The following is a 14,799-nucleotide window of genomic DNA, read 5'->3' on the forward strand; positions in this document are numbered from 1 at the left end:
CTTGCCATCAGAACCACGTCCATGTCTGGACCGGACCAGAACCCAGCCGCCCCAGAGGTCCGGTTCAGAACTTTTCCTTCCTTTCAGTTTTTGATAGTTTTTCTGAAATAATTTTCCGTTTTCGTTTCTAATCTCGTTTCCGTCTGGGGCTCCAACGTTTACCTGCAGCCTGCAGGTTTGGTCAGCAGGTTGTCATGGAAACGGTTACTATGGGAGACGACCAGGACCTCTCTCCTGGTCCTGCTGATTTCACTGCCGATCGGATCAGAACAGAACAAGGGAGGAATGATGAGGCTGTAATGAGGAACATCTGCAGGCCGGCCTCAGATTGGACCAGAACCAGAGCACCTCGTTCTGGGCCCGGCCAGCATCAGAACCGCCTGACGTCCTTCAGATCCTCGGAGCGGGACTCCAGCAGAGATCAAACGGGCCGGCGGTGCAGACGCACACTCAGGTCCAAACTGTAAACATGGCGGGCCGCCGGAGGTTCTGGAGGTTCTAGTAAACAGAGCTGATGGGTAAACAACACAGGGGCCCCAACGGCCCGCAGGGCTCTGATTGGCTGCAGATGGACCCCCCAAAGGGGCCCCAGGACTAAACAGGCTCAGGACTCACAGCCGGAACCGGATCGGAACCAGACCAACGCTGGAACCGGACAGACTGGGCCCAGTGTGGGCGAACTGGGCCGGCTGAGAGCAGCGGAGATGTTCAGGCTGGTGAAGCAGCAGAAGTTTGTCCATGAAGCTGATTCTCAGGAAGGATTTTCTGCTCATCCTTTCCGTGGCGAGACGCCGCCTGATGCCCTCAGACCACAGGAAGTGGAGCCGCTCAGCAGGAAGTGGAGCTGCCTGGCAGTAAATGCAGCCAGATGCTGAGGCTCAGCGCTCACCATGGAGAAACCATTAAGGCTCATTAAGCTGTCAGAGCCACAGAGTTCCCTGCTCTCACCAGCAGGAACCCAAGTTGGGCCCACAGCAGTCTGGAGTCGTTAAAACGGCGGGTTCCTCTTGATCGGTAAACACCACGACTGAAATTCACCAAGAGTCTGAGTGCTGCATAGATCTCCTCACATAGATCTCCTATTGAAGCTTCAGAGAGATTCAGATATTTGCTGAGAGCGACTCAGAGAGGAGAGGACAGAGAATACCAACTTAGTGAGGAGTTGACCCCGTTACTAGGGGTGTTGACCCCATGGTTGACCCTTTTACTAGGGGTGTTGACCCCATGGTTGACCCTTTTACTAGGGGTGTTGACCCCATGGTTGACCCCGTTACTAAGGGTGTTGACCCCATGGTTGACCCCGTTACTAGGGGTGTTGACCCCATGGTTGACCCCGTTACTAGGGGTGTTGACCCCATGGTTGACCCCGTTACTAAGGGTGTTGACCCCATGGTTGACCCCGTTACTAGGGGTGGTTGACCCCATGGTTGACCCCGTTACCAGGGGTGGTTGACCCCGTTACTATGGGTGTTGACCCCATGGTTGACCCCGTTACTAGGGGTGTTGACCCCATGGTTGACCCCGTTACTAGGGGTGGTTGACCCCGTTACTAGGGGTGGTTGACCCCGTTACTAGGGGTGGTTGACCCCATGGTTGACCCCGTTACCAGGGGTGGTTGACCCCGTCACTATGGGTGTTGACCCCGTTGCTAGGGGTGTTGACCCCGTTACTAGGGGTGGTTGACCCCGTTACTAAGGGTGTTGACCCCATGGTTGACCCCGTTACTAGGGGTGTTGACCCCATGGTTGACCCCGTTACTAGGGGTGGTTGACCCCATTACTAGGGGTGTTGACCCCGTTACTAGGGGTGGTTGACCCCGTTACTAGGGGTGTTGACCCCATGGTTGACCCCGTTACTAGGGGTGGTTGACCCCGTTACTAGGGGTGGTTGACCCCGTTACTAGGGGTGGTTGACCCCATGGTTGACCCCGTTACCAGGGGTGGTTGACCCCGTCACTATGGGTGTTGACCCCGTTACTAGGGGTGTTGACCCCGTTGCTAGGGGTGTTGACCCCGTTACTAGGGGTGGTTGACCCCGTTACTAAGGGTGTTGACCCCATGGTTGACCCCGTTACTAGGGGTGGTTGACCCCGTTACTAGGGGTGGTTGACCCCGTTACTAAGGGTGTTGACCCCATGGTTGACCCCGTTACTAGGGGTGGTTGACCCCATGGTTGACCCCGTTACCAGGGGTGGTTGACCCCATGGTTGACCCCGTTACCAGGGGTGGTTGACCCCATGGTTGACCCCGTTACTATGGGTGTTGACACCGTTACTAGGGGTGTTGACCCCGTTGCTAGGGGTGTTGACCCCGTTGCTAGGGGTGTTGACCCCGTTACTAGGGGTGGTTGACCCCGTTACTAAGGGTGTTGACCCCATGGTTGACCCCGTTACTAGGGGTGGTTGACCCCATGGTTGACCCCGTTACCAGGGGTGGTTGACCCCATGGTTGACCCCGTTACCAGGGGTGGTTGACCCCATGGTTGACCCCGTTACCAGGGGTGGTTGACCCCATGGTTGACCCCGTTACCAGGGGTGGTTGACCCCATGGTTGACCCCGTTACCAGGGGTGGTTGACCCCTCTACTAGGGGTGGTTGATTCGTGCCGATGGTGCTGCCGTCTCTCTCCTTCCCGTCCGTCTGGCCTCCATCTTCCTGCTGCAGCTGAAAGGGTTAATGTGAAGATTTTCGCTGCTCTGGAAAACCTGCAGCGACTGTTTGGAGCAGATTCGGGAATCTGAATGTCATCTGTAAATGTGTCGCCTTTGGTGCGACGGATGGGCAGCAGAGCACACAGTAATGATCAGATGCAGCTTCTCCGCAGGCGTCGCTCAGGAATAGCAAAAGGGGCAGGTGCTCAGGCCCCCACAGCCCCCCCCTCTGCACGTGCCTGGCCCAGATGAAAACTGAACTGCCTGACGGGCCGGCACCTCCGGCGATGTGTGACACACATCACTTCCTGTGGTTGCGAGCTGATTCCTGTGACTGCGACAGATTTACGGTTGTTTCTGCGAGCTGCGGTTCCTGCGTGGCGTCGCTCTGACCCCTGACCCGAGAGGAGGAAACGCTGCTGGGAAACGGCGTGAAGCAACCAGGAGACGCGGCTCTGAAACGGTTCAGTCTGACTTTAATTAACTCATTTGAACATCTGCGTCCAATGAGGTCATCGACTCATTTCATGAAAAATTATGTCAGTGTCATGAAATAAATCAAGATCCTGGTTCAACCACAAACCAAAGATAAATCATGAAACTGGATCAATGTGGAAATTTTCTTCATAATGATAAACAATATAATCAGTATAATTTTAAAATGCCTTTTTTAAAGCAGAATTTTCTTATTTTGTTTTAATTAAGAAAGATTTACTGACAACTGAGGCAACAACTGGGTTAAAGTTTCTGTTTTTTAAACCATCATCTGTCACAGTCCTGCGGTGTGTTTTTGTTTTCGTCGTTGGGCTTCATGTTCTGTAGGTCTTGCCATATGCTGTTCATTTCCACGTCCTCATTAGTGTTTAAATGGTGTTGCCATATACAGCTAATTCCTTTGTTCTCTGCTCCGGAGTTTTCTTCTTTGTGTGTTTGGGTTTGGTTCTCTTTATCTGTGTTGTTTTTGTCTCCATGTTTCTTCTGTGTTGATTAGTTGGGGCCTGCCACAGCAATGCATAGGGAGAGCAGTCACTGCCTCCAGGCATTGCATGGCAGGCCCCAATCATGGCAGGCCCCAATAGGGAGAGCAGTCACTGCCTCCAGGCATTGCATGGCAGGCCCCAATCATGGCAGGCCCCAATAGGGAGAGCAGTCACTGCCTCCAGGCATTGCATGGCAGGCCCCAATCATGGCAGGCCCCAATCATGGCAGGCCCCAATAGGGAGAGCAGTCACTGCCTCCAGGCATGCATGGCAGGCCCCAACTGTTCTACACCCAACTATTCTTTTTGTTTCTTCCGTCACCGTTAATGCGGCCTGAACCGCTGCGTGCTCCCCCACAAAAATGGTATCAAAACGTTCAGCTTGATGCCGAGAAGGCAGCTGTTACTTTTAGTGGGATTCTGAGTTAAAATGACGACATAAATTAAGAGAAACGATAAAATTTGAGGCTGAGAGTCTCACAGAATCACTAATCTTTCTCTCTGAAACACACACACAGGACTGTGGATTTCTGACTCCTAAACTCTTTTTAACTCCCCCTCACAGGCACAAATATCACCTTATTGGTCTGAAAGTCGGTCGTGACATAGATGCACACGCCTGCTCCCGTAAAATGTTTTCAACATTTCTCTAGGGCTTGTGGTTTTTTGTCAGGGTCCCTGAGACTGACGCTGGGTGTCTCCCAAGTATAGAAACTCTGTCTCCACAGCCAGCCCAGTGCGGATAATTGGTTACCATAGCAACGGGCCAGAGAGAGGCAGTGAGTAGTCTCACAAAAAGGCGCAGAGGCAGGTCTCGCAATGCATTGTGGGAAGAATACATATTTCCTGTGACTATTCATATTTTGTTTAGATAAAATTATTATTTCTCTGAATTTTTGAGTGTGAATTAAAATCCTTAGTATGAAAGATTTAGAGAAATAAACAATGATCGTCTCTATGTTTTTTATTTTGGACCGTGAGTGAGAACTAGATGTGCGAAGCTAATAGTCGTCAGTCTCGGACTGAAGCTCTTTAAACATTCTGCCAGTTTACTGTTGCAGTGAACCAGATCAGCCATAGAAGTATGGAGATGGATCTGGCAAGAGCTTCAGTCATTGGACGCTGTTGAACCATGTAAAGCTTATTAGTGTTGTATGTTTATGCTCCCTATTCATTTCAGCTGTAAAGAGCAGTCCATTTGTGCAAACTTTAGCTAAATTGTTTGGTTCAAGCCGACGGGCACACTTAGGAAGGCCCCGTAAAATTTCTGCAGGAATTTTCTGGCTTCCTTCCTGTTCCTCTGCTCCGCTCAGCGCTAACGGCAAAGCTAGCTGCGCTTACTTAAAACACTGAGCATAAACAATGGCCATGTGAAAACCAAGACATTATACCAACATGTTATTTGGTGGTAGCTAATGCTAAAGCGCTAAAGCAACAGTAACAGGTATCTCTTGTTAACAGGTCTGTCTTGACAGTATGACGAGATTTTCCAGTATAAAGGACTAATAATGATGCCTAGTAGAAGCTAATGCTAGTATGCTAACTTCAACCCTGTTACCCGCCTTGTTTCAGTGACACACGTCTTATATCGCCAAGTTTACAAAAGTAAATCTGTGCTTTAGAATTTTTGGGGAAAAATTAGCTTAGGGGATGCTAATGGCACTAAGTGTTTTCAAAGTTATCAAAAACATTACAGCACTAAACAACAATCAGCAACACTATTAGCACATTAGCGGATTAGCACCCACCACTGTTGCCACTTCATTTCCTGGTCCCTTCGTGACAGCTTGGAGGTTTTTGGATTGTTTTCTTCATTAAAACTCCTAATTTTACATCCTGCCTTCATTTGGGTCCAAACAAAGCGAGCGTGCTAGGAGAGGAGGCAGCAGGATGATGGGACTCATGGCGTGGGCTGAGTACTTGTGACCCCGTTGAGTCTTTGTGCACTCAATGGAACGTCGTGTTGGGATTTCTGCTTCATATTCTTCATCTTTTATTTCTGAGCTCTTGTTGCTTGAGGGCTGCCCTAGTAAAAAAAAAAGTATACTTTAGTATATTTTAACATTCTTTAGCATACTTTGATTGATGTACTTAAACTGTGCTATTTTGGAACAACTTTTTTTGTGCTTAGTATATTTTAATAGTATTTAAATAATATTAATTTACAATTTTTTGTATACTTAAACATACTTTTTGGAACAACTTCAAGTAGTACTTTGCATACTTTTTTATGTACTATTCAAGAGCTTGATTAGTATACTTTGAGTTTACCAATTCTGTCATAGAATTATAATAAAATATACTTTAAGTATATTTTAAATATACTGCTAATATAGTAATGTATTTAAATTGCACTTTTATTTTTTATTTACTGCTATTGCTAATAAAGTTCAATTTTAATTACTCATAAGTCTTTTTTATTCCTACTTTCCTATTTTGTACATTACATGCATAACTACACTACAATTACATGGAAAGATTAATTACATAAGATGTTCAAGGTAATTCAAATATTTTGTTTTATTACCGACATTTTGAAATTGTCCAATTTTACTCACAACTTTATGAACTTTAAATTACCAGTTGACAAGTCAGAAGTGAACACAATGAACATGAACATTTAAGTGTGACTGAAAAGCTAATTAATTACTTTAAAGAACAAAAATAAAAACTTATAATTCAAAAACAGATCATTAAAATAACAGAACATTTTAATGTGAACATCTCATTTCTATTTTTTTTCATGAAGTGTTCGTTGTTACATTTGTGACGGATAGCTAGGCGCATATAGAGCAGCAGAACAGAACAAAAACATTTTCATCAATACTGACTATGTTACACTATCTGGCAATGAACCAAAAAACATGTTGCATTTTGTATTTCAACAATATATATATATATATATATATATATATATACATACACTGCTCAAAAAAATAAAGGGAACACTTAAACAACACAATATATGATTTACTTGGAGTTATATTGTGTTGTTTAAGTGTTCCCTTTATTTTTTTGAGCAGTGTATATAAATTATTTAAGTGACATTATATTAGAGTAAATGTTTAATTACCACTGATTGGTGCATGTGTTAGTAATGTAATTCAATGCCAACAAATAAACCTGCCATTCTCTGACTGGGTGTTGATTGTTGAGCCTGGTCACCAACTTTAGCCTGCAATATTGACAAAAAAAGCAAAAATACAACAGTTTAATCATTTTAAATAGAAATTAATATTGTTAGAGATGACAATGAACAAAAATGTAAAAAATAAGATTATTTATGAAACCAACGTAAGCTATCTATAATTACTGCACTGTTTACAATTAAGCTATAATTAATAAGCTAACTCACCACCAGCTAGCAACACGTTAGCAGCCTTCGTCCCTTCGGCTTCTTTCGTGACCCACATTTCATTTCCATCGTTTGTTGTCCCAATATTATGCGAGTAAAAATGGCGAATTTGAACAGCGTCTGTTATCCTAGCGTCAAGGCTTTTCTTCTTTTTATAGCGTTTTTTAAAAAAATGAGAGTGTGCAATACCGCCACCATCTGGTCTGGAGTGTGAACTGCAGCTACTGCCGTTGTCTTATAGATCTTGCATCATACGTCTGAAGATGGATTGGGTAAAATCAGCTTCCGTGTTTTAGTTAAAACACTGAAAACAACAGATCATATCGGGAGAGATGTAAAACACCTGCTACATTCAGAGTTGAGGACAAATATTGGTTTTGTTGTAGCCCCTCTGTCACTAAAGTGTAAATGTTGGATATTTTGAGGCGTGAACAGATTAGTTACTTTGTTAAACAACATTACATCAGGATTATCATTTTTTATTCTTTGCCATTTTAACAAAAGTAGTAAAAGATTATTAAAGCACCTAAAAACTCAAACTTTATTAGCCTAAAGTATACACTGAGATGTCATTTAAAACATACTGAAATTAATTATCTAAAGCGTTAAGTGAATTTTAAAGAATTATATTTTGATCATATATTTTAAAATATACACAAAATATCTTTGACAGATATTTTAAATATACTTCAGCAAGTGTATATTTACACTTGGGCAAATACATATTTTGTTCACTTAAAGTATACTTTTTATATATATTTCTTAAAAGTGTATTTTGGTACAATTATATTTAAGTGCGTTTAAAGTTATAATTTAGAATTTGGTACAAGTATACTTTTAGTATACTTCATATATATTTAAGAGTAGTACACTTAATACTTGGTATACTTAAAATGTACTTTCACAAATGTAAGTATGTTTGAAATATACTAAAGTACTTTTTTTCCACCTGACTTCACTTCTGGTTCTGGTTCTGGTTTCCCACCGCCCAGCTGGACCTCCCTCCCCCTTCCAGATGTTGTGCAGATGGCGCCTGTTCATCTCCAACTTGTCTGTTTGTTTCAGGAAGAGAAGAACCTGAGGGCAGAACCATCATGGAGGGAGGCCGGAGTCTGCTGCTGGGCCTCATCGTGGCGGCGTGTTTCCATGGCAACGCCGCCCAGACGACAGGTGGGTGCGATGATGCTGCTCTGCTTCACGTGCACACACTCCCACGCTTCACTTGTAACATCTGTAGGAGAGATTAACTCAGCCTGAGCTGCATGTCTCTGCTCCACCCTCACGCTGCCCTCCAGCACAGCAGGGCTTCCCCTTCAGCTGCAGGACACTAACTGGGGCTAGCTGGTGTAGCGCTGAGCAGTCAGTATGTAGAGCCCCGTCTGAGGAATCCTCCAGCCAGGAGTAGCAGAGGAAACGACCTGACATGTTAGGATTTGAGCCACAGACGGTTCTGCTTTGGATCTGCTTGGTTCTTCAGTGAGCCGTCGCCTTTTCACGGTTCAGGATTTACAGAGAGCGTGACACCGGATGGATACTTCCAAAGAGCACATCGAAGATACAAAGTGCTCTATGGCACTAATGCTAAAGCGCTATGCCAACGTGGTACTTATTGGAGGCTGTGGCTAAAGTGCTAAATTCAACCACGTCAATAACCATGAAGTGTCACTGGTTATGTTTCCATCCAACTGTCATTTGAATTTCCGTCCATCCAACAAACTTGGAAAATGTTGCGAAAAACAAATACGAATTAGCCATTTTTGTTTCCATGTAACCTTTGCAGAGCTTAATTTTGCCAGATGATGGCGCTGTAAAACAGAAGGTACGGGTGGCGAGCTAGCATGAACCACACAAGTGGAGGGAGTCCTCCAAGCTGGAGGTTTGCACTTTAACAAGTTTCCAAGCTTTGTGTCTCTGGTAAGGCACAGACTCACCGGTGGATGGGAGAGTTTGCTGCGTCAGAACATATTTAGAAAACGTTAACACGTTGTCAGAAAAGGGAAAATCAACCATAGAACTTAGGACATCTTTTCCAAAAAGTTTCCATCTACCTTTTCTAATGCAAATGTTAAAACACCGCTGATGGAAGCACAGTGTAGTGTAGCACCCTCTACAGGACAGCGTGGTTAGTGCTTTAGGAACTGAGACCTGCTTTCAGTTTGATGCTGAGTTTTGCTAACTGTTGCTGATTTAGCGTGACCTAGCGGTGTGGCAGTTCCGTTTCCTGTCTTCACGTTCTCCACCTGTGATCCAGTTTTAAATCTGCTGACGACCTGCTGCAGCAAACAGGAAGGGGCGGGACAGACCGCTGTCAGTCTCTTACCTTATTTGGAAATGGGATCATTGCACTCCGGAAGTGAAGGAGGCGCTATTTCCTATTTTATCAGCAGTCTCCCGTTTTGGAGGTGGAAATTTTTATTTGACTCTAAAACAATAAAATAAAACTAATTAATAGAATCACAATATCAACAATTTGTGCATCAAGTAAACACTTAGCATGCTACAGGTTAATGTTATCATTTAATTTGGCTCAGAATAATTATTGCACTGTCAGTGAATGACGTCTAATAGATGTTCTATTTTAACCAGAGGAACACAGTGACACCTTCATGAGCTCAAACTGATAAATAAAGAGGATGGATGCTCTAGTTTAGACAGAGATGCTTTTGGTTTTACCATCATTTACCTACTATTTCTCCTGCTATTCCAAATATTCTTAAAAGTTTGTCTGTTAGTCAGCAGCTCATGTGACCAAACCAGCCGAGGAGATGAAAAGCTGAAGCACTCAACAGTTAAAACTTGAGATGAGTTAAAACTTAAGTTACATTTTTAAGTTTTAACATTTTAACTCATTGTTAAAATGTTAACATTACTTAACTAGAGGTAATGTTAGCCAATGTTACCACTAGCTAACTAGAGGTTTTGCATGAGTTGCACTTGTTAGGTTAGGGGTTAGGGTAGGGTAGGGTTAGGATCACTGGGTCTTATTAAAAGATAAAGTGACGTTTTTTAAAAATGTAGCCAGTGTTTTCAGCAAAATTGAACTGACTGTCCTGGAATAATCCAAGGTATTTAAAACTTTCCATAGTTTCAACAGGTTGGCCAACGAGTGAAACTGGAACCACTTTCAGGTTTTGTTTATGTCATTTAATTAGCTCTACTTCCTTAAGAAAATGAAAAGGTTTGATGTGAGGGATTTTATCTTTTGCGGTTCCAGTAATGCCAGAATTAATAATAAATAATAAAGAATTTTTTTATTCTGATTTAGTAATATATTTATATTAGTTGTGTTACCACCACCACGCCACTAGAGGCAGTAGCAGGCTCGAAAAGATGCTAAAAAGGAGCAGATTTAGAAGTACACAGAAAGCTACGGAAATTGTTAAAAGCTGTGAGCTGCGCTGAAGTAAATAAATGACAGAAGTTCAAATACATGCTGAGAGAGAAACTCCTTCCTACAGATGAAGATATATCACCGATTTCAAAAGAAAATTAAAACGGGAGACTGCTGATAAAAAAGGAAATAGCGCCCCCTTCACTTCCGGAGTGCAATGGTCCCATTTCCAAATAAGGTGTGAGACTGACAGCGGTCCGTCCCGCCCGCAGGACGTCAGAAGATTTAAAACTGGATCACAGGTGGAGAACGTGAAGACAGGAAACGGAACTGCTACATAAACAGACTTCAAAATAAGAGCATGAGTAACTTAATTTAACTGAAAATTCACAAAACAGCTAAGTAAGTTAACGCTGTAGCATTTATCTGTAAAAATAAATTTGGGGGTAGCTAAGTATGCTAAATGTTTTCAAAGTTATCAAAAAGATCTAATTAGCTCTGCTAATAGCACATTAGCCAAGCCGATTTCCACGGTGCGTATTAATATGAAGCGTTTTTAGAGGAGCTCTAGGATTGGCTGTGATCTCTATCCCTGCTGCTGCCGTCCAGAAACCTTCCAGAACCGGACCGAATCAGGAATCACGCTACTTATTTTCCTTTCGCTCAACATGATCAGCTCACCACCTGTACCCTGAAATCACGCTACGCTTCCTCACCTGCGGCCAGAGGTCCGGTCCGGTCCGGTTCTGTTAGATTCTGTCAGCGCTCTCCTTGACCTCCGCCCTCCCTCAGTCTGCACCCAAGAGGCCGTAGCTGACCTGGTCTTCCTGGTGGACGGCTCATGGAGCATCGGCACCAAGAACTTCGATCAGATCCGTCAGTTTCTCTACACGCTGGTCAACAGCTTCGACGTCAGTCCCGATCACGTTCGGGTCGGCCTGGTCCAGTACAGCTCCATGCCGCGTACCGAGTTCCAGCTCAACACCTTCCAGGACAAGAAGGAGATCCTGGAGTACATCAAGAGCCTACCGTACTCGGGGGGCGAAACCAACACTGGGAAGGGCCTGGACTTCCTGCTGAACAGGCACTTTGTGGAGTCAGCTGGGAGCCGCGTGGCGCAGAGTGTGCCGCAGATCGCCGTGATCATCACCGACGGCAAATCACAGGACGAGGTGGAGCGCCATGCGGAGAGGCTGAGGAACAAGGGGATCATTCTGTACGCCATCGGCATCAAGGACGCAGACGCAGATGAGCTGAAGCAGATAGCTAACCAGCCGCACAGTCAGCACGTCCACAGCGTGTCGGACTTCTCCGCTCTGCAGGGCATTTCCCAGAACATCGCCCAGACGCTCTGCACCACCGTGGAGGAGGCCAAGAGACAAGTCCAGCAGATGTCTCAAGGTAAAGACCGGTCTGGTCGCACATCCAGAGCTCTGATCTGGAAAGCTGTGATTGGTCCGTTTCCTTTAGGATAAACCCAGTTTGGTCCCTGGGGGCCACAAGCTGATCGTCGAGGTCCTGAGATCCTAATCAAAGCTCTGGGAAGATATTCGCTAAAAACAGACAGATTAAATCACTCTCGCTTTGAGCAGGGTGACAGTGGATAGGAACAAACCCTTTAACAGGAGGAAAACTTCAGGAGACCCAAAAACAATATAGGCAACAATCTATCGCAACTTTTTTCCACACAGAATCATTGAGCTAGGAGTTTCTACAGGAAAGTAGGCAGGTTGTTAGGATGTCAGTAAATACAAAAAACTCCAGAGGTGTTTCAGAATAACCTGATCCAGTCAGAGGAAAGTTTAGGCCTAATCCAGAAAGTATTCAGGGTGTCTGTCTGAGTAAACGAGAAGCTCGTTCAACAGGAGAGGAGCCAGAAAACTAAAGGATCTGCCTCCGCGAACCCTGCTGAGTAACATTTTACTGATGAATAGACGGCAGATCATCGAATGGTGAGTTCTGCAACTCGGCTCTGGGAAACGCCTGATTAAATAATCTCTCTTCAGAACAGAAACCTTTGAGGTTTGTAGGATGTTTCTCTTCCAAACACTCAGAGCTCAGAAACACTCGGACCAGAACCAGTTTTTGCAGTGTTTAACTTTCTTCTTCTTCTTTGCAGAATGTGCCATAGCCAACATGGCCGACATCGTCTTTCTGGTCGATGGCTCTTCCAGCATTGGCATCCCCAGCTTTCAGCAAGTTCGGTTGTTTCTCCAAAGCGTTGTCTCCGGTCTTGACATCGGCCCAGACAAAGTCCGGGTCGGCCTGGCTCAGTACAGCACCAACCCTCACAAAGAGTTTCTGTTGAAGGAGCACCTGGACGCTCCGTCTCTGATGACTGCAATACAGAAATTTCCCTACCGGACCGGAGGGACGAATACCGGCAAGGCCATAGACTTTCTGATGTCGGAGTACTTCACGGAGGAGGCAGGCAGCCGAGCGAGTCAGAGAGTGCCTCAGATCGCCGTAATCATCACTGACGGAGACTCGTCAGACGACGTGACGAACCCGGCCCAGCGACTGCGAGAACAGGGGGTCATCATCTTCGCCATCGGGGTGGGAAAGGCCAATCTGGAGGAGCTGGAGAACATCGCTAACCGGCCATCACAGCGCTTCCTGTTCACCATCGACAGCTACGAGGCCCTGCAGAGGCTGACGGGGGGTCTGCTGCAAACCGTCTGTGTCTCCATGGAGGACCAACGACAAGGTGAGAGCTGCAGGGCCTCCAAAGTCCCTCAGTAGTTCTTTCCATGGTGCTTTTGGATTTAAAGCAGACGTCAGTGTCAGATTTTCTTGCTGTCTGGTGTTTCACATTGTAGCTGGTCTTAGAAGCAGGATGTGCTGAGTTCTGCTTCCTGTGATGCTCGAGGTCAACGTTTGGTCTCAAGAACAGCATCAGCTTAGAGACTTTCTTATTCCCAGTCTAGAGTTGGCTGCTGGTTGAGTTGGACCAGTTCAGCACGTCTGACCTCCAGAACTCATTCAGTGTTGTTCCTTCTTTCAGCTTTGGCAGAGAAGTTTGCAGACATCTTCTTCCTGGTGGACGGCGGTATGACACAAATTCAGTTCCAGCAGGTCAGAACGATCCTCACCCGCCTGGCCAATCAGGTTAACTTTGGAGCATCTGCCTATCGCCTGGGCTTGGCCCAGTATAGTGAACAAGTGAAGGTGGAGTTTCTCCTCAACCAGCACCAAACCAGAGAGCAGATCCAGGCTGCAGTGAAGAGCTTCCAATATCTCCGACTTCCACCTGCTGCAAAACGAAACCTGGGCGCCGCCTTGATCTACGCCAGCGCCAACTTTTTCACCAAGGAGGCGGGAAGCCGAGCAGATCAAGGCTACAGACAGTTCCTGGTTGTTATCAGCGGGAATGACTCCAGTGATCATGTGTTTTTCGGATCCCGTCAAATCCAGTCAGAAGCCATCACTGTGGTGGGGATGAGCCTCGGAGCGTCCATGGAGGAGCTGCGCGTTGTTGCCACTGGACAGCATGTCTACCAGGTCAACACCACCACTGTTCCTCTGCTCAGACGCATCTTTGAGACTGAGGAACCCGAGACGTCTCTGACTCAAGGTTAGTTCCACTTAACTTTAATTGTAGCCTGACTACCTGCTGCTACAGCTCATCCACTCAAGATGAGCACTGCTCCGACGTTGGCATCAGTAAATTTGATCAGCGCATTTACAAACGATCTGCTTTTTAAGCACTTACGGATAACTTTAAGCACATCATCCCAAGCTGGGTGTTTGACATTATTTCTGATTTTTCTGCAGATTGCAGAGCTGCCAAACTGGCCGATATCGTGTTCATCGTGGACGAGTCGGGAAGCATCACCGTCCAAAACTTCCAGCTGGTCCGTTCCTTCCTGTACTCGATCATCAGCGGCCTGGAAATCGATCCAAACAGAGTCCGAGTGGGGATCGTGTTGTACAACGAGGAACCCACAGCGCAGGTCTACCTCAACACATTCAAGCAGAAAACCGAACTACTGAACTTCGTCAAAATCCTGCCTTACCGTGGAGGTGGTACAAGCACCGGGGCTGCCCTGAACTTCACGCGGGAGAACGTCTTCATCACAGAGCAAGGGAGCAGGAAGGATAAAGGTGTGGAGCAGGTGGCTGTAGTGATCACCGATGGAGAGTCTCAGGACAACGTGAGCCAGGCAGCAGCTGAGCTTCGGCGTGCCGGAGTCACCATTTACTCCGTGGGAGTCCAAAATGCCAATGAGGAGGAGCTGAGGCAGATAGCCTCCCACCCTCCACAGAAACACGTCTTCGTGGTGGACAGCTTCGCCAGACTGAAATCACTGGAACAGTACCTGCAGAAAACTCTGTGCTACAACATCATCCGCCAGGCGGTGTCAGTCAGCGCAAGAAGATCCGGCATCAGAGAAGGTCTGCAACAGAAACAACCTACAGATATTTGCACTTTGACCAGCTTTCACTAACCTACTGGGAACAAATGTCCTGTTTGTGTTTCCTTCA

General features: G+C 45.9%; 1 protein-coding gene across 9 annotated transcripts in view; it reads left to right on the plus strand.

Moving 5' to 3' along the window:
* Positions 1 to 14,799, plus strand: part of col6a4a (collagen, type VI, alpha 4a) — a 56,828-nt gene that overhangs the window by 6,866 nt on the left and 35,163 nt on the right. For 8 of the 9 annotated variants that reach the window (XM_081597577.1, XM_081597575.1, XM_081597582.1 and 5 more), the window contains 5 exons: positions 8,049 to 8,153; positions 11,107 to 11,715; positions 12,434 to 13,021; positions 13,319 to 13,888; positions 14,089 to 14,709. In XM_081597577.1, coding sequence (XP_081453703.1) covers positions 8,078 to 8,153; positions 11,107 to 11,715; positions 12,434 to 13,021; positions 13,319 to 13,888; positions 14,089 to 14,709 — 2,464 coding nt within the window. In that variant the 5' untranslated portion in view covers positions 8,049 to 8,077. The remainder of the gene's footprint in view (positions 1 to 8,048; positions 8,154 to 11,106; positions 11,716 to 12,433; positions 13,022 to 13,318; positions 13,889 to 14,088; positions 14,710 to 14,799) is intronic. The other variant, XM_081597583.1, reaches the window with a different exon arrangement.

Source organism: Poecilia reticulata, chromosome 16 (assembly GCF_904066995.2).
Source record: "Poecilia reticulata chromosome 16, P_reticulata-male-v2, whole genome shotgun sequence".
In the NCBI taxonomy this organism is placed as follows: domain Eukaryota; kingdom Metazoa; phylum Chordata; class Actinopteri; order Cyprinodontiformes; family Poeciliidae; genus Poecilia; species Poecilia reticulata.